The sequence below is a fragment of the Ictalurus punctatus genome, chromosome 13 (assembly GCF_001660625.3).
Source record: "Ictalurus punctatus breed USDA103 chromosome 13, Coco_2.0, whole genome shotgun sequence".
In the NCBI taxonomy this organism is placed as follows: domain Eukaryota; kingdom Metazoa; phylum Chordata; class Actinopteri; order Siluriformes; family Ictaluridae; genus Ictalurus; species Ictalurus punctatus.
Window position 1 is genome coordinate 24,480,620 of NC_030428.2, and position 19,673 is coordinate 24,500,292.

Consider the following 19,673-nt stretch of genomic DNA (forward strand, 5'->3'; position numbering starts at 1 on the left):
GGAGGAAAGCCTGTCAATCACAGGGCATCATGCACACACATTCACACACTCATTCACATTTGGGGGCAATTTGCATAATTTTCAGCCTTCCATTTTATTTATTTTTTGGTACATTTGGCGGAACGCTATTTTCACCTGATGATCTAGGGCTTGCTTCACCAAACTGTGCCATGGAAAGCACAGGTGTGGTGTGGAAGGCACTATCTGATTTTAGATTACCGATTATAAACTGCAAACTAACTGGTGTTTTTTTTTTTTCTTTGACTTCATTTTTATCCCATAGCCATTGACTCCTATTATAACAACAACTTTTCCCACACATTACCATGCCTTTTTATATTTTGCTAATCCCAGGCTATTCTTAATAAGCATCCATTTGCTAATCATAGCAAACCTTCACTCTTGTGAACCTTTCATATTGACCTCAGAGTTTCATTAAAAACAACTATGCTTTGTTTCATAGTAGCACTTCATATTAGTGCTTTTGACTAGCAACCCAAACTAAACAGATGAGACACACTGGTTTTGAACTTGAAGTGGGAAGAATAAACACATAATTCGGTCACATCATCATTAAACATTAAACATTCTGCCTTCACTGTCAACTTTTATTTTATTCTTTTAACAAGACATGTAGTTAGTTCACTAATCAGCCTATGGTAAAAAGGGTGAATTATTACTTTTTTAAACTATATAAATACACTACATGTCCAAACTTATGTCATGTCACACCTATATGAGTCTGTTGGTCATCCCATTCCAAAACCCTGGACATTAGTTGGAGTTGTAGGTATCGTTCTCCTGGCATCCACGAAACCCAGATTCATCCATCAGACTACCAGATAGTAAAGTGTGATTCATCACTCCAGAAAACATGTTGCCACTGCTCCAGTAATTAGGAGGAGTGTCCACATAATTTTGGCCATATAGTGTATCTATGTAGCTATAGACCTTATTTATGGGGGCTTCAGAAGTTCAGAAGATCCTGATGTTGAATTGCTGAAAGCACCCATTAAAATAAACTAACTACCCTAGCCAATCAAAGATAGAAAATGGAAAGAAAAATAAATGTCTTTCCTCCATTCCTTTGCATTATCCCAAAACCAGTAGGAAAACAGAAGAAACATAAATGGCATCGACTGCATATTATTCACTATTTACAATATCTTATTTACAAAAATGTGTATTTGTGTGTGTTATGTACATGACATTATATATATATATATATATATATATATATATATATATATATATATATATATATATATATATATATATATATATAAAACAAATCATAACTACTAAATTCAAAAGGCTATGATGCAATCCAGATTATAAACAGACAGAGACTCATATGTGGTTCTTCCCCAAACTGTTGCCACAAAGCCTGAAAGCATAATTGTCTAGAATGTATTTGTAATGTAATGTATGATGTTGCTTTAAGATTTCCCTCAACCCCAATGAACATTTTTTGGATGAACTGTAATACTGTCTGCATGCCAGACCTTCTTGCCAGACATCACCACTCCCCCAAAATTCCCACAACCATATTTCAAAATCTAGTTGAAAATGTTCCTGGAACAGTGGAGGCTGTTAGAGCAGCAAAGGGGGGGCCCTTGCCCAGGGCCAAGATCTACAGCTGTAGCCCAGGCTAACCCATGTCCAAGTCTGGCTAAGAGTATCACATATCACTTGCACACAAGAAATGAGCAGACGATAAGAAAAAGCTAGCTACAGTAGCTGTCATTTACTGATTTTTATTTATTTTTTTCATCTCACACATACTGTAGGTTCAAGGATAAGCAAGGAAACCAAAACTTCTCAGAGTCAGAAAGAAATGTTATTACATAGGTAAACCTATGTAATAAAGAACACTGAAGAGTTGACCATAGTGCATGATCTTAAAAACCCCAAGGATGGGACATATTTGCCTTCTCTAATTGGCTAATTCTAATTTATCTTACTCACTCGAACTCTCTTTACCATACTAGATTTCTCAGCAGATGAAGTTGAAATGTCTAGAATAATTTTTTTTCAACTGATCCCTTTCTGTTTGAAGTATATTTTAAGCGTATCTGAGGATTACAAATGATCAACAAGAAGGACCAAACTTTTTGGTGGCAGACGAATCCTCTTCCACTTATTCAGATGTAGATTTGCATAATATAGCACATATATATATCCATTAATAGTTTTATATTTTAATAGGGTTACATCCATCCATTGCATCTAGATCAGTGGTTTTCAACGTGGTGGCCGCCAGGGGGTCTCGGCGGGCCTCAAAAATTTGCTGTGAAAAATAAATAAATACATGATTCTCACTCTCAGACAACCACGCACACACACACACACACACACACACACACACACACACACACACACACACACACACACACACACACACACACAATCAATTCCTAATATAATGTAATGTAAAGATGAAAGTAATTATTAATAAAAATGGGGGATATATTCAGAAGTCTGTATTTTTAATGTGTTTTAAAGACATCTTGCGAATGGGGGGCCTTGGTCAAATGTTAATGCCATTTGGGGGGCCTTGCCCTGGAAACGTTTGTTAACCCCTGATCTAGACAACTTTCTCTAGCCTATACTAAATGTGCACATCTCTTGTTGCTTTGCCAGCTCTTCAAAATAAACTTATATGGTAATTATTTTTGCTTTTCTGCTGTTTCAATTCTGTGAACAAGGCACTGGATTATGCTGTAGTCATGACAACTATGAACTCAAAAACTTCTACTTCCCACATTAGAAAGATCAAACGAACTGAACAAAAAATATATGCCCAAGATAAGAAAGAGAAGTGAAGGAGAAGTGCATGAAATCAGAGTTTACTTTGTGTCATTTTGTCCTGCTATTTTTAAATTAAAGTGTTGTTTGGTTAATTCACTGTTAATGGCACTGGAAAGAGCAGTTTGACCAAAAAAAATAAATCTTGCAGAAATTAACATTTTAATCATATAGTAGACCCAGAATTAAGCAATTTCAAATATAAACAGAAACTCAAACTTGGACCTTAAATCACACAGTAAATTTTGTGTTTCTTAATTTCACTATCAGCACCATCATGCTAACAAAATGATGTCACGAAATTGCAACTAGGAAAAGTCAGAGCTCTCGAAAAACTGAGAACTGTTTCTGAGTAGGAATTATGAGTTTAAGAGCCATTCAATCTGATCTTTCCTACTGATAATTTGCAAGTTGGAAACTTCTAAGTTCCTACTTGGCCATGAAGCCAAACGTCAACAGCATGGATCACTTTCTTACGACGTAGCAGGTACATTTCACCCGACTGGTGTATTCTCTCCTGGCAGAATCACAACGGTCCTTCATGCCTTTTAATCTGTGCCTTTCTCCTTGGGTTCGGGTAATGGTGGAAGCGGCCCTCTTGTGGGTTGATTTGATTTTTGACAACATGGAGGTGGAGAGGTATGGAAGTTGATCAGACTGTACAACGCTTTACATGGAAAAGGGCACAAGATTTATTAATACAAAATATATTTATCCGTCATGAATTAATACAGTCATGGAACTGTTTAAAACAGATGTTTAAAATACACCTACAGTTGCATCAGTTTTTTTTTCTTCCATAAATTACACAATAATCATTACCAAATAATTTTGTTGTCTCATTATGTTAAAAATGTTTTCAAGATTCAAAGGTGTATTTGTCACATGTGCATTCATAACTGGTACAGAGGTGCAGTGAAATGAGGTGTGGCAGCTCCTAAAACAAATGATATCCATTTGGACAAGGTAAGAGGGAATGCAAGGCAACACACAAAAGCATGCAAAAATACACATAAGAAAAGGAATGTATGTACCTATGTAAATATGTACATTTTGGGCAAAATACGAATACAAATGGTTTTACTCATAAATCACTGATAGGATTATTTACACAACAAATTTGGTATTTATGAAAAACTCATAATTTCAGAAGAATGTTCATATCTTATTTGTGCTCCGGAGTGTGTGTAAATTGACACAAAAGAATACTAACTTATATAAACCTCAAATGATTAGCTTCAAATCATACTGCTCTGTACATTTGTCTTTGTTGCCTATAGTTTGGACTACTGTAATACCTTCCTAGCTGGATGTTCCAGTAGGTATATAAAAAAGCTCCAAGGTCTTGGAGTGAATATTTGGTATTTTATGATCCGCCATGTCTGCTTTGAGCAAAAGAAGCAGGTTGTTCATTAGTACCTAGAATGATGAAGACAACAACAGGGACTGAAGCCCCCCCCCCTTTTCAGGCTGAAAACCTGATTGTTTAGGTAAGCCTTTTCTTAATAGAGTTTCTCGTATGTAAAGACGTGTATCTGGGTGTTTTGGTAAAATGCGTTGTTTGGATGCTGTGAATCACCCAAATAATGCTGGTGCTTGTACTGAAGATCATTTCAACATTTCTCATTACTGTCTGGTTTTATAGTTTACGCTTGTGGAAGTGTACAGTAATGATTCATAATAACTTTATCCAGTGTAGCCAAGAAGAGGACGGGTTCCGTTTTGGGCCTGGTTCCTCTCAAAGTTTCTTTCACATGTCTTCTCATGGATTTTTACTCTCCACTGGCTCCTCTGGCTTGCACATAATGGATCTAAATCTACTGTACATCAGTATCTGGATTTCTGTAAAGCTGCTTTCTCAGAATGTCTTTTCTTAAAAGTGCTATATAAATAAAATTGAATTGAATGCGTCAATGCATCTGCATCAAAATACTAATCTGAGGAAAAAACTGTTTGACAATTGGTCTAAAGCTACAAAAACAAATAATTTTCAGAAGATTTGTGAGCTAATATTGTTGGAGTCTTGATTCCAAAGAGTTTCAAAATCCCGGTGCTTCTTCTTGGCCAACTGAGAAATGTTCATGGTTTTGATTGTCACAAAACTGGTCAGAAGCAGTCACCTTGAGTTCAGTCTCCTCACTTGTCTGATGATTTCCTAGCACCCAGATATGATTCGGAATTTAAGTGTTTGTGTCTGTGTCCAGTGACTTGAAAGATAAACAGACATTTATGTTGGAAAGTGTGCTCAATTTCTCTGATGGGACATACAGGTATTGTGGTTCTGATGTTGCGTTCGAGGTATAGAATTGCACTGTTGTTTGGTCCGATTTCATTCTGTTTAGATGCACTGTGAAATATTTCCTGGAAATGTAAAAGTCAGCACCTGTCCTGTGGTGATTTTGTTTTATTAATCAATCCTGTTAATAACGTTTAAAAACTACATCGTCGGTCTTTGTTTCTGTTATAAATAATGTGGGTATGAGTCAGAAAATGTTTCATGAGTCCTAATGATCCACTCTGTGATCGTGTGGAAAGACGTAATAAAACAACTGTGCTTTGTTGTGCTTGATGTGCAATGCTTTAGGAATGATGCCAGATGTTTTGTGGCCAATTTTTCAGGGTGTTTGTGCAGCTGATCTAAAGGACCTATCTTCAGAGCCTTCTATATATGTTTCTGTGTTGTATTTCTGCCATGACATTGTGCAACATCTAGTTGAGGGTGTGTCTTGGAATCTTCTCTAGCTGTGTCCGAGGATGATTTATACCAGAAGTTCCAATTGGTGTTTCCTGCCTGTACTGTTACACATGCTTCAGATGCTTCACATGCTTTAGAAAGCTCTTCTAGGTCAGGGTCTTTTTTATCACAAAGTGGACTCCACCAAACACTCAACACTCACATGAATAGAGTGGAGCACCACTGATCAGATTAGGACTCCTACTGTATATTGTAAATCCGTGTTAGCACTTGATACTGATCACTGTTTCACTGGACATTTAGGCGTAAACAAAACATATCGCCACACACTCTGACATTTCTGTTGGCGTGGTTTGATGTGAGATGTAGTCCAACATTGTAAGTCATTTCATATATTCTAGGTAGCTGGAAAACCTAATTAGGTGTTACCTCCTGCTCTTTTACATCCCATACCCACTGTGAGAAAGCCATTTAAATTTGTACTTGTGGATTGTCTTGGTCCTGTGCCTAAATAAAAATCTGGTACTCTGTATCTGTTGACAATTATGTGCGCCACTACCAGATACCCAGAGGCTATTCCACTCTGCAGTCTTTGTGTGAAGCCCATCTTCCAAGCATTATTAAATTTATGTTCTACTTTTGGGTTTCCAAAGGTTGCACAAACAGGCAAAGGTTCTTCATAGCAAGATCTTCACCCAAGTTAAGCAGCAACTCCATCCATCCATCCATCTTTTATACCGCTTATCCTTTTCAGGGTCATGGGGAAACCTGGAGCCTATCCCAGGGAGCATCGGGTAAATGTGAGGTACACCCTGAACAGGGTGCAAATCATTATGCAGCAACTTTGCATTGAAAATAATGTATTGAGTGCCACCTTGAATCCCAAGGAGCAATAGAATGATTTAATCAAACTCAGAAATATATGTTCTGAAAGTATTGCATAGATTCAAGAAAACACTGGGATGAAAACATCACAAGCTTTATTTGCTGTTCATTTAGCCAGGCTGAGTTGGTATATAAACATTCAGTATGTGGGACCCCTCAGCGTATAGGGTTTTATAAGAGAAACGGATGTCAGTTTGCGAGAAACTTGTTGCTTGGTTATGTCAGTTCGAAGAGTTCACTCAACCTTTTTCTTTTAATTTCTAAGTTCTTCCTGTCCTCTGCTCATTCCAAATGAAAACCAACTATAACAATCCTGCAAGGTCTGCAGTTTTAGTTTTGCTTCCTCTTCCTGGTTCATTTTTGCAAGCTTTACTTTCAGGACCATGTCAAATTCTTTCAACAAAGCTAACTAGCTAACACTGATTCTGACAGGAAGCTGAAAAACTAACGAGATCCGAGAAAACTAATTGTAAAGAGAAATCTGGTTGGATGTTTTAAGTATTCTTTTAGAATGCATGACCAAAGACAATAGATGGAAATTGCATTTTAGGTTTTACTTTAAGACGGTGTAAAATGTTTAAAATGGAAAATGTGGAAAATGTCATTTGAATGCTTAATATATATATATATATATATATTATTGGAAATAGTAATCATTTCACAAATGCAAAGAGTATACCTACCATGCTGCTGTTTCTCTTTGCGTTTACAGGCACAGCAGGCAACAGTCACCAGCGCAATCATCAATAACAGTATGAAACCTCCTCCACCGGCTAAGATTCCCACCATGAACCAAAACTCAAAGCAAAATAGTGTAGTGGGCTTCAAACCTGAGCAGAAAAAGATCAATATTTAAGATCTGTATAAAAACTGCTAAAAAAGAAAATGCATGAAAAATGACTTACATGCTGCTTGCACTGGATCACTTGTATTTTTATGAACTGGATTCTGGGCAGTACATGTATACTCTGATTTATCCTCCTCTGCATTTATTGAGAAGTTTAATACGTTCTTCTTGAATTCTTTCCCATTTTTGTGCCAGCTGTAAGATATAGCTGATCTTTGATCTTCGTCACCTTCAACATCACATCTGAAGTCAATCTTCTCATCCTGACATGTAATATTCACTCTTGGCTTTGGGACTTTTGCTGGTAAATATGGAAGGACAGCATCATGAGTATATTCATGCAGTATTCAGCATTATGAATTATTTCATATTTATATATTTTAAATACCAAATATTAACATTATGTTAAAATGAAATAATATTGTATTGGTGATATGGTGTAAGATATCTAAATTTGTTATGAGAATAAGTGTAAATTTTCACCACATCCATTAAAAGAGAGAAATATATTTGCAGTAAAATAGCATTTTTAATTCCAAATATCTTACCATAAACACAGACGATTTCTGAGTATGATTTTACGTTGGTGCCATTCACATCAAATACCTCAACACCGTATGTCCCAGAATTGCTCAGGTTCACATGTTGGAGCTCCAGGGAATCATTTTTCACGATCCCTGGTCCCTCTTGTTTCCTATTCCTTTTGCGGACTACCACTTTATTGTCTTTTTTTATAGTGAATCGATCATCATCCTTAAGCGGCCTGTCAGTCAGTTTAAAGGTGAGACTCTCCCCTTCTAATATATTTTTCTGGCATGAGTCACAGTCTGTAGAGAAAATTGTACAGCGATTTTTAAAGCCATAATGAAATTCACTTAAAAATTTATGTGACAGTCAGTCAAACACTATGTAATATTTAATATATGACACGCAACACACAGATATTTAAAACCATTAATCCTTGTGCATCCTTATGGACATGTGTCAATGCAAACAGCATAAATTTAGCAAAAGGTGTGTATTTTTATTGGAATTTTTAATATTTCACCCTCATTTGCTTTCATAAATCTATTTTACACTAGGTACACAAAATTGTTTGAAACCCATTCAAACGACAATATTTATTCGCCGTGACGTTTAAGCATAAAATCATGCACTCTGTGTTAACAGGCTTTTATTTTGCTGACAAGGTTTAAAAACATTGAAATTTAAAAATAATAATAATAATTCTGAAATGTTTATTATATTCTCAGGTTTAGCATCTGGGGAAAATACATGCTTTTCCCTTTTTCTGATTCTGCTATATTATAGAGCACTGCAGAACAGCTGAATAAATGATGCGGCTATAATTGTGTGTGTGTGTGTGTGTGTGTGTATGGATAATAGAGTTGCTGTATTTGTGCACTGAAAATTTTATGTGTGAACAGAAAGAAATTATATTGTACTGGAAATCACGAATCCCACCCCATGTATATGAGTCAAAGAAGGTTACTGAGCTTTGAAGATTTTTGCATGATATAAATAAACCGGCATTTAAAGGGTTAATATTCTGAAAATGAATTAATCTTTGGTAATTATGATCAGAACTGATGCTGGTAAAAAAAAAAAAAAATCAAAAAGTCAGTAAAAGTGGAAAAAATATTAATGTATAGTATTTCTATGACAGTTTTTTTTTTTACATGGACGTTTTTGTCCTTTATCGACCTGAGTGGTAGTTTTTTTTATTTATTTTGTTTTGTTTGTTTGTTTTTATCTGACACTGCATAAAAAATATGACTGCATCAAAATGAATGTTGTTGTTAATCACTGACATATCAAAGACTGTAATAATCAAAGAAGAAAAATTCTGCTTAGCATTTAGTATATGGAAAATAACTACTATTTTTCTTTTTTTTCCATAGAAAAAAACATCTGTGGCATTATGTAAACAAACCAGCATTTAAAGGGTTTCAATTCTGAAAATGAATGAATGTTTGGTAGTTATGATTAGTACTGATGCTGGTAAAAATTTTTTTTAAAAAAATTAACGTTAGTGAAAGTGGAGAAACATTAATATATAATATTGTTATGACAGTTTTTGGACATGGACATTTTTGTGTAACTTTTTTTAACTGACGCACAATGATTAATACAGTTTGGAAACAATCATACTCTTAATCACAACCTCATGGCACACTAACATGGAAAAATCAAAAACAAAAACAAAAACAAAGCATTCCCTGATGCTAAAAACTCAATGTCAAAATACAATAAGCACACAAGAGCCAGACTTCCCTACTGAAAACTCAGCAGGCATATCTACAATTCAAATAAAGACTAACTGAAGATCAATCTCAAATCATAATAACCTAAAACACTAAAATGATTATTTAAATAGAAAATAATGACCTACCTGTTAAGGTAAATAGAGTCAGGAAACTGAGGAATAAGACTATAACACTGCCGTTGGTGTTCATCGTTCTTTCAAAAACTTCTAGTGACAGATTTAGAAAATGGCTTCAGTTTTCTGTTTCGAGATAGAGCTGTGTTAGTTATAACTTAAACTTAGATATGCCCTAAACCTGGCAGAATGTCTCCACCTTTAGGTCGGCTCGGCTCCCAGTACGAGCGTATGATGTAGAAACAATGAGAAAATGGAAAAACACTTCTGAATCTGAATGCAAAGGCCACTGTCACTTTGAGTGTAGTACATCAGTTCTCTTTCAATAAGGAAATATGTAATGCTAGCTGGAAAATGCCAGTTGTGAGAGATTTGAAATGATTACCACTCCTCAAAACACAATCAAGTCAAACTTGCATTAAAGTTATTGTTTTGAAATGGCAAAGTCAAATTCCTGAGTGTGAATCCATGTGAGTGTGATCAAGACAGCAAGACAGGTGGGAGACTAAGGACATGTTTTTGTTTTTTTAAATGAGGCCTTTATATTGGCTGACAGGAGTGAAACCCAATGTGGTCTTCTGCTGTTATTGATCATCTGCCTCAAGATTTGGTGTGTTGTCCATTCTAGGATGCTTTTCTGCTTACCATGGATGTAAACAGTTTGTTTATTTATTTATTTATTTATTTATTTTAACCCTTCTATGTAAACTCTAGAGATTTTTGTACATGAACATCCCAGGAGATCAGCAGCTTATCAAATACTAAACCAGCTAGTCTGTCACCATTAATAATGCTACAGATTACATTTTCCCCTATTCTGATGTATAATGTGATAATTTTCTGAAGCTCTTGTCTTGTACTGGCATGATATTATGCATTGCACATCTGCCACATGATTATTTGATTGGATAATCATCACCCCCAAATCATCACTGACTCTGGAAACTTCACACTGGGCTCTTCCTCCAGACTCTGGGACCTTGATTTCCAAATTAAATACAAAATTTACTTTCATCTGAAAAGAGGAATTTGGACCACTGAGCAACAGTCCAGTTCTTTTTAAAGGCTTAGGACACCTTTGCATGTGTTTTGAGTTAATTAGCTTATGAGAGTTCTTCTCAGGTTGACATTTCTGTATTATAAATTCTTCTAATATTATGAAATACTGGATTTTTGATTTCCATGGGCTGTACCCAAAAAATTCACAGCTAAAAGTGGTCCTGTGGTTGGAAAATGATTGTTGATGAAGGCAAATCGATTGTCTGTACCTGTAAAAATAATAGGTGACTAATAGTCTTTTTTTTTCTAATAAAGGTGATCCTATGCATGCTTAGGACAGGACAAAATATTCAACCGGCTCGTGGCCCGTTCTTTTGGCCAAGCAATCATGGCGATATTCACAGGTGGTGTGCGGCATGTCACAGATGTCACAAATGTCCCCTCCATTTTTTTGTGTTGTTTTGTGTAGGCAGTTTTACCTGGAAGCAGTGCCTCTCTGTAACATCTCAGCATGCAGCGTTGTGGAGGCACTCTTCCATTTCATCCCCCGAGTTGGGATCCTGAAAGAGATCTTAACTGATCAGGACACATCTTTCATGAAACAAACATCACACAAGCTGTACGTATTGTTGGGCATTAAATCTATTTGCACCAGCATTTGCCATCCAATGCTTAAAAGCATGATTTGTAAATTCATTCAAGACAATGTGTGGAATTGGGATAAGTGGCTTGAGCCCTTGTTATTCACAACGCAAGAGGTCCCACAAGTCTCCACAGGGTTTTCCCCCTTTGAGTTACTGTATGGGTGGAAGCCTCAGGGCATCATTGATGCCATTCAGGAAACTGGGAGGAGGAGCCTTCTATTATTAAAAATGAAATTCAACATGTTCTTGGCCTGAGAGCAAAACTCCACACCTTAATTTACATAGCACAGGAGAATTTGCATCATGTGCAATAATGTCAATTCTGGCTATAAAAAAGGTGTACTCAGCTATGGGAGTTTACACTGGGAGATTTTGCTACCCATGTAGAGCTGTAAATTACTCGCCAAGTGGCCCCTTTGAGGTTACACGTGATCTTGACTATGAGGTAAGGCGAATAGCAGGTTCACCACCTTAACCTCCTCAAACCATGGAGGGAGGAAGTTTCTGTGGCTTTGCTGATAATCGTTCTAGAGAGGGAGGAGCTAGGACCGGAGGTGAATCTAAAAAGCTTAATTCACCCCAGTCCCTTATGGAAACTACCTCTCTCTGTCCCAAATCACAGACGTTGCCAAGTTGGTGCAGAATTTTCCAGCGTGTTCTCACCTCTACTCAGTCGCACTAATCCCATAGTGCACCACATAGAGACACCCTAGCATAGGTACCCAAGCATAAAAAACAGGAGATTCAGGACGAGCTCAAAGCCATGCCTGAATTGGTGGTAATCAAGGAGTCCCACAGTGACTGGTCCAGCCCGGTGGTTTTGGTTCCCAAAATGGATGATTCAGTCAGGTTTTGTCAACATGGTGTCTAAATTTGATGCATACCCAATTCCTTGTATTGACAAACTGCTTGATCGGTTGGGTGTGGCTCCTTTTTATTCAACGCCGGATTTGACAAAAGGAAGGCAAAGGCAGATCCCCTTGACTCCAATATCTTTGGAAAAAAATGGCCTTTTGCACTCCCTTTGGGTTACACCAATCCAGGACCCTTCCTATAGGGTTGTTCAGGGCCCCTGCAATGTTTCAGAGACTCATGGACAGAATCATCTCACTATCCCATTATTATCTACAGCAATTATCGGCAGTGATAGGGCCAACAGAGTCGGCAGCAGGCCGGACAGCTGGGGGTATGTGGAAGCATGCTTGAGTGCCCGATTGTTAATGGAGGGTGGGGCCGGAGAAGGTGATTGGTAAGTAATGCACACCTGCGGGGAATTGTACTAATGAATATGCTGTGTTGCACTGAGTGGAGGCCGAGCATAAAAAGTAGAGAGACGAGCGCCTTGAGAGAGAGAAAGCCAACCCGCACAGAGTTGTGTGTGTGTTTGTGTGTGTGTGTGTGTGTGTGTGTGTGTGTGTTTGATTTAAAACACTCAAAAACAAATGCAAAGTTGCCAATAAAGCACTTTTTGAGTTATTTCAAGCCTGCCTCCCACTTCCTCAATCCCCAGTATATGTGGGAAATTTATATATAGCATCTTTTACACAGTGAAACAATAACATAAGAACATGAAAGAAGACTAAGATTGCATATTTTTTCATAGATAGAAATATAAGAATATGCTAAGTAAAATAGCATTTAAGCTGACACAGTTGTAACATTTTTCAGTTTGACTTAAATTACTTTGAGTGCATGAATCCATTCATTCATCCATTATAACCGATAACTTATTCTTTCTTCCAATCCTATTCGCAGCATTTGCAAAATGCTGTTTTCTGATCATTTAGGACAGTTTTTTAATCCATTTCATCAGTCACTTTTTACACAGCTAGCCAACTTTCTCTTCATCTTCTATGTGTGTGTCTCTCTTTCTTTCTTGTTCACTCTCATACTTTCTTTCCCTCTCTCACTCTCTTCTTTCATTTGTCAACATGTTTTATACTGTCCACTTAAAACGACTTGAGATGGTTTTGCTAATGTTGACTTCCAAACATTCTCCCAACTCTGAGTGCAGAGATAACTGTAATCAAATGCACAGATTTAAGTTTGTCAAAAGTTCAGTTTTTTACAAAAAGCATTTTTCACAAATATCACCACCATGAAAAACTGGACCAATCCTGCTGTTTTTATTTTCCAAAGTGACACAGATAAGTGATGCACTTGTACACAGATGTAATAAACTTACACAGATGAATGTGTACATTTAAAGAAATCTTCAGTTGTGCTGGACCTCCCCTACATGGAAATAAATAAATGAAAAAAGTTTATAGGATTAAAGTATAAAGGAAAATAGAAATGGAAATGAACAATACTGTTTTACACAATACAATGATGTGTTTTATTAGCTGCCGTTTTTTTTTTTTATTAATGTAATGGTGGGCATCTGATGGATACTTATGTTATACACATATTTTATGCACAGTGGCAGAAAGCTGCATTGCACTGCAGCAGCATGGGCCAGTTCTTAGCATGCTGCAGTGTGAAGAGAGCTCTAACTCTTAGTTGTTGTGCAACTAGTATATAACATACAGTATATAATTGGATATGATCATTTCACCTGACTGGTGTGCTCTCTTGTCCATCACAACGGTCCTTCACACTTTTTGACAGGTGCATTTCTCCTCGGTTTGGGTAATGGTGGAATTTGTTCCTCTTCATCATCAATTGGAGGTGGTGGAGGCCAAGTGCGTTTCGGCTTCCTGGGTCTATATTCGGTCTGACATGGAACTTGAGCTACCTCCTGGGGAGAAACATTATCACAGGTTTCTAGAAGTGTCAGTTGTTGTCTTTCTGTTTGTTTTGATTTTTGTTGACCAGAAGTTGGAGAGATGTTGAAGTATTTCAGTCTCAACTCTTCTTCATCTGGGAAAGAACACAGGATTTATCATTACAAAACATATTTATCCATCATGAACTAATACAGTAAAGGAAATGTAGATGTGGCTGTTAAACATCGTGTTACCATCATGAAGTTACCATCATGACTACAATCAAGCAGTTAAACATCTAAGTGCATAAAGAAGATTGGGCAACTTTCCAACAAACTGGACTCTTTCATCTCCAAGCATTTTGAATATCCACTGGTTTAAGTACAACATTAGGAGCACTCTGCTTGTACAGCTGGTGAATGACTTTGTTCTGTTCCACTGGAAACTTTGTGTACCATTCTGATATATGTATCATACCATTATCATATATATCCTTAAAAACCCCTGCCTAATATTGTGTAGGTCCCCTTTGTGCCACCAAAGCAGCTCTGACCGATCAAGGCATGGACTCCACAAGATCTATGAAGGTGTGTTATGGTATTTGACACCAAGACCTTAGCAGCAGATCATTTAAGTCCAGTAAGTTGTGAGCATGGATCGGACTTGCTTGTCCAGCACACCCCACAGATGCTCGATTGGATTGAGATCTGGGGAATTTGAAGGCCAAGTCAACACCTTGATCTCTGTCATGTACTTCAAATCATTCTTGTACAATTTTTGCAGTGTGGCAGGGCGCATGATGTAAATGAAAATGTGATTCATAAGACTAGGTCACCATCCATTGCTCCATGGTCCAGTTCTGATGCTCACATGCCCATTGTTGTCATTTTGGGCAATGGACAGGGGTCAGCATGGGCACTCTGACCGGTCTGTGGCTATGCAACCCCATACGCATCCAGCTGCGATGCACTGTGTGTTCTAAAACCTTTTTATTATAGCCAGCATTACATTTTTCAGCAGTTGGTGCTACAGTAGCTCTTCTGTGGGATCAGACCAGATGGGCTAGCCTTCGCTCCCCATTCGCATCAGTGAGCCTTGAGCACCCATGACCCTGTTGCCAGTTCACCGGTTGTCCTTCCTTGAGCCACTTTTGGTACTAACCACTGCATTCCAGGAACACCCCAAAAGATCTGCCATTTTAGAGATGCTCTGATCATCGTCTTGCCATCACAATTTGGCCCTTGTCAAAGTCACTCAGATCCTTATATAACCTATATTGTATATTGTATATATATTGTATATTGTGTATATATATTGTATATAACCTAATTATATATATATATATATATATATATATATATATATATATATATATATATATATATATATATATATATATATATGTATATGTATATGTGTGTGTGTGTGTGTGTGTGTGTGTGTGTGTGTGTGTGTGTGTGTAAAATATAAAATATACACTTGTTCTGCAGGCCCCACCTTCAGGGCCTTCTTGCATATTCTTCATTATTGTACGAAACTGCTCTCCAGGATTGTGAAATTGTGAAAATGGTCTTTTTCGCTTCCTGTGTCAACACATAAGCCTTCTCTAGCAGTGCTAGGGGATAATTTATATCAGCAGTTTCTGTCAGAAATCCCAGACTGTGCAGTTTTACTCGCTGAAGATGTCAGACACATTTTTATGCTCCAAGAGCCATAACACCACGTGTATGTTGAGTGCTTGTTTAACAGTGAATGTGCCCAAGCCTGGGTTAAATGTTCCAGATCTTGGCCTGCACATCAGGGAGGAACTTGTAGCTGTGCAGCACAAAGATCCATTCTTAGCTAAATGTAGAGCCACTGCAGTGACTCAAGAGAAAGTTAGTAACACCGTTTGAGTGTGGAGCACTATTTATCAGGTTATGATTCCTACTCCATATCGCAAATCAGTGTTAGCAGTTGCTCATGATCATGTTTTGGCTGGACATTTGGGCATAAAACATATCACCACACACTCCAATGTTTTCTTTGGTCTGGTTTGATGACAGATGTTTTCCAGCATTGTAGGTTGTGACATATTTTCCACCTAGCTAGAAAACCTAATGAGTTGGTATCCCCTGCTCCTTTACATCCCATAACTGCTTTGGGAGATCCATTTATATTTGTACTTATACTGTAGATTGTGCTGGTCCCTTGCCTAAATAAAAATCTGGTCATCAGTATGTGTCGACAATTAGGCAATTATGTATCTATTCCACTCTCCGGTCTTCATGCTAAGATCATCATCTAAGCATTACAAAGTTCTTTACTACTTTTAGGTTGCCAAATGTTATACAAACAGACCAAGGTTCAAACTTTATTTCAAATATCTTCACCAAAGTACTGCAGCAATTCTGCATTAAGTGTAGCGTAACAAATGCATACTATCATCAATCCTAATAAGTTGGAAAAAAAATAAAAATTCTTCAAACTCTGAAATCTATGCTCCAAAAGTATTGCATTGAGTTCGGAAATGAGGGGAAAAACAAGTAACCCCCTAAACCAAGGGAAAAGCCTCTAAAAAGTGATGGCTTGACAAAATAAAAAAAAAAGAATAATAATTTCTTACTAGTACAATTAACTTGGAAAATATTCAGACCCCTTCAGTGTTTGTACACTTTATTTTGTTACAGATTTTATTCAAAATGGATTAAATTGACTTTTGCTATTAATCTACACACAATAACCCAGAATGTCAAAAGGGGAAACATGTTTTTAGACAAATTTATCCAAATTTTTACATCAAAAACTAAAATATCTAATTTAGATAAGTATTCAGACCCTTGGTCCCTTGGCATTCCAAACTGATCTTAGGTACATTCTGTGTGAAGGTTCTCCTTTTAGCACAACAGTCACCCGGAGTTGCTTCAGGACAAGTTTCTGAATGTACTTGAGTGGCCCCGCCTAAGCCCAGACTTGAAACCCATGGGAAAAGGACTAGATGAACCTAAAGATAGAAGTTCACCAATGCTTCCAACTTAATCTGATTGAGCTTTAGAGGATCTGCCAGGAGGAATGTGAGAAACTGTCCAGATCTGTCAGAGATAGTGAAAGTTACAGTCAATGGCTTTATTTAGAGAACTGGAACAAACGGGTCCAAAACAGTAGGCAGTCACAAAGTCAGGCAATGAACAAACAGAATGTCAAAGAGCAATGCAAAATCCAAAAACCATGAGCAATCTCAAATAAAGGCTTGGTATGGCAATTGTATACACTGAGCTGAATGAATACTTTGTGGTGAGTGCTAGTGATGAGTGCGCTTATATATAGGGTGTGGTGGTAAGTGAGTCCAGGTGCGTGTAATCAGAAGTCGGGTTACAGTCAACCTAACAATAAGTCTGGTGTGTGGGTGTTGCAGTCTGATTTTGCCGTTGACATTACCAGATCAAGGTATGTAATGCTTGTAGAGACTTGTTCAAGAAGAATTAAAGCTGCAATTGCTCTCAAAGTTTTTTCTACAAAGTACTAAATAATGGTTCTGAATACTTATCTAAATGAGAGATTTCAGGTTTAGACGTTTAATAAATTAGCAAACAATTTTAAAAACGTGATTTCCATTTATCATCATGGGTTATTGTGTGTCCATTTAAAATGAAATCTATAGCACACCCCTTCGCTCCACCCCATGTTAGCCTGTTTCTTTCTCTCAGAAAGAAAAAAAAAAATATGGTGGACAATTGTAATAAAGCTATGATTAAATATTAGTAGTGCTTTTCCACGGAGGTGGAATATATTACACATGAACAGGTTTGAAGGATTCTGGCAGCAATATAAGCTCAGTATAAATTGATGTGAGTTCAATATGACTATTATGGCTGTCAATATTGGTGTATGACAGAGGGAGAAGAGTGAAAAAGCAAACAACAACAACAACAACAAAAAACCACCACCAACAAAAGAAAATTGTTGAATGTTGAAAAAGAAATCTGATTTGATAATATAAGGCTTACGTTAGAATGCATGATCCAAAGAGAATAGCTGGACATTTAAGGAAAAAAAATACAAAATTTTAGGAAATAATAATAATTTTCCAAAATCTTAGACTGAACTTACCTTGTTGTTGTTTCTCTCTGAATTTACAGGAACGACAGGCAACAGTCACCAGTATTATTATCAATAACAGTACGAGACCTCCTGCACCTGCTAAGATGCCCACCATGAACCAAAAGTCAAGGCCAAGGAGTGTACGCTTGAAACCTGGGCAAAATCCCAAATAATTATATTCCATCAATAAGATAGTATAGCATTCTCACAGGCCATAATACATTCAAATCGAGAGGTAAATATTTAAGTTAAAAAATAAAAGTGCATGAAAAATTACTTACATGCTGCTTCTACTGGATCACTTGTGCTTTTATGAACTGGATTCTGGGCAGTACATGTATACTCTGATTTATCCTCCTCTGCATTTATTGAAAAGTTTAATACGTTCGTCTTGAATTCTTTCCCATTTTTGTGCCAGCTGTAAGATATAGCTGATCTTTGATCTTTGTCAACTTCAACATCACATCTGAAGTCAACTTTCTCATCCTGACATGTAATATTCACTCTTGGCTTTGGGACTTTTGCTGGTAAATATGGAAGGACAGCATCGTGAGTATATTCATGCAGTATTCTGTATTAGAAATTATTTTGGATTTACATATTTACATATTTACATATTTAAATAGCAAATATTATGCATTATGTTAAAATGAAATAATATTGCATTGGAGATATGGTGTAAGATATCTAAATTTGTCATGAGAATAAGTTTACATTTTCACCACATCCATTAAAAGAGAGAAATATATTTGCAGTAAAATAGCATTTATAATTCCAAACATCTTACCATAAACGCAGACGATTTCTGTGTATGATTTTACGTTGGTGCCAGTCACATCAAATACCTCAACATTGTATGTTCCAGAATCACTCAGTTTCACATGTTGGAGCTCCAGGGAATCATTTTTCACGATCCCTGGTCCCTCTTGTTTGTTATTCTTTTTGCGGACTACCACTTTATTGTCTTTTTTTATAATGAATAGATCATCATCCTTAAGCGGCCTGTCAGTCAGTTTAAAGGTGAGACTGTCCCCTTCTAATATATTTTTCTGACATTTGCTACAGTCTGTCAATAAAAAATGTACAAAGATTTAAAGCCATAATGAAATTTACGTTTGTTGTATATGTGACACAATATAATACTTAATACAAGACACACAACCACTATAATATTTCATATGAATTCTTACTAGAAACCATTAGTACAGTTTGAAACAATTATCACATTCTTAATCACAACAAACGTTCATGTAAAAAACATTCACTGATGCCAAATAACTGATAAAAACTGGTTTCACTACAAAGAAAAACCTCTGCATTCATATCTACAATTCAAATCAAGAAAATCTTGACCTACCTGTTAAAGTAAACAGAGCCAGGAAACAGAGGAATAAGACTATAACACTGTTTTTGGTGTTCATCTTTATTTCAAAGAATTTCAGAGACAAATGGAGAAAACAGTTTCAGTTTACTGTTTTCAGTTGGAGGTGTGTTCATGCAGAATGTAGCACAGGGTGTATTTCTGTCACTAAACAAGGCAGAATGTCTCCACCTTTAGGCCGGCTCGTGTACGATGAGGAAACCCTAAGAAAAGGGGAAACACCTACATTTGAATGCAATAGCCACC

General features: G+C 36.8%; 1 protein-coding gene across 1 annotated transcript; it reads right to left on the reverse strand.

Moving 5' to 3' along the window:
• Positions 1-3,342: 3,342 nt before the first annotated feature.
• On the reverse strand, positions 3,343-19,654 carry LOC108273531 (uncharacterized). The gene is made up of 10 exons (XM_053685186.1): positions 19,404-19,654; positions 18,834-19,112; positions 18,328-18,570; positions 18,056-18,199; positions 13,847-14,120; positions 9,628-9,731; positions 7,784-8,062; positions 7,294-7,536; positions 7,072-7,218; positions 3,343-3,475 (listed from the first exon to the last, which is right to left on the reverse strand). Exons 1-10 carry the CDS (start codon positions 19,465-19,467, stop codon positions 3,357-3,359), a joined length of 1,896 nt encoding a protein of 631 aa, XP_053541161.1. The 5' UTR covers positions 19,468-19,654; the 3' UTR covers positions 3,343-3,356.
• Between the last annotated feature and the right edge of the window lie 19 nt (positions 19,655-19,673).

Coding starts and splice junctions, on each gene's coding strand:
- LOC108273531 (XM_053685186.1), bottom strand. CDS start 19,467: ATGAACACCAAAAACAGTGTTATAGTCTTATTCCTCTGTTTCCTGGCT. Junction 7,219..7,293: donor TGATCCAGTGCAAGCAGCAT/GTAAGTCATTTT, acceptor TTTTCTGCTCAG/GTTTGAAGCCCACTACACTA. Junction 3,476..7,071: donor CAAAGAGAAACAGCAGCATG/GTAGGTATACTC, acceptor TTCCATGTAAAG/CGTTGTACAGTCTGATCAAC.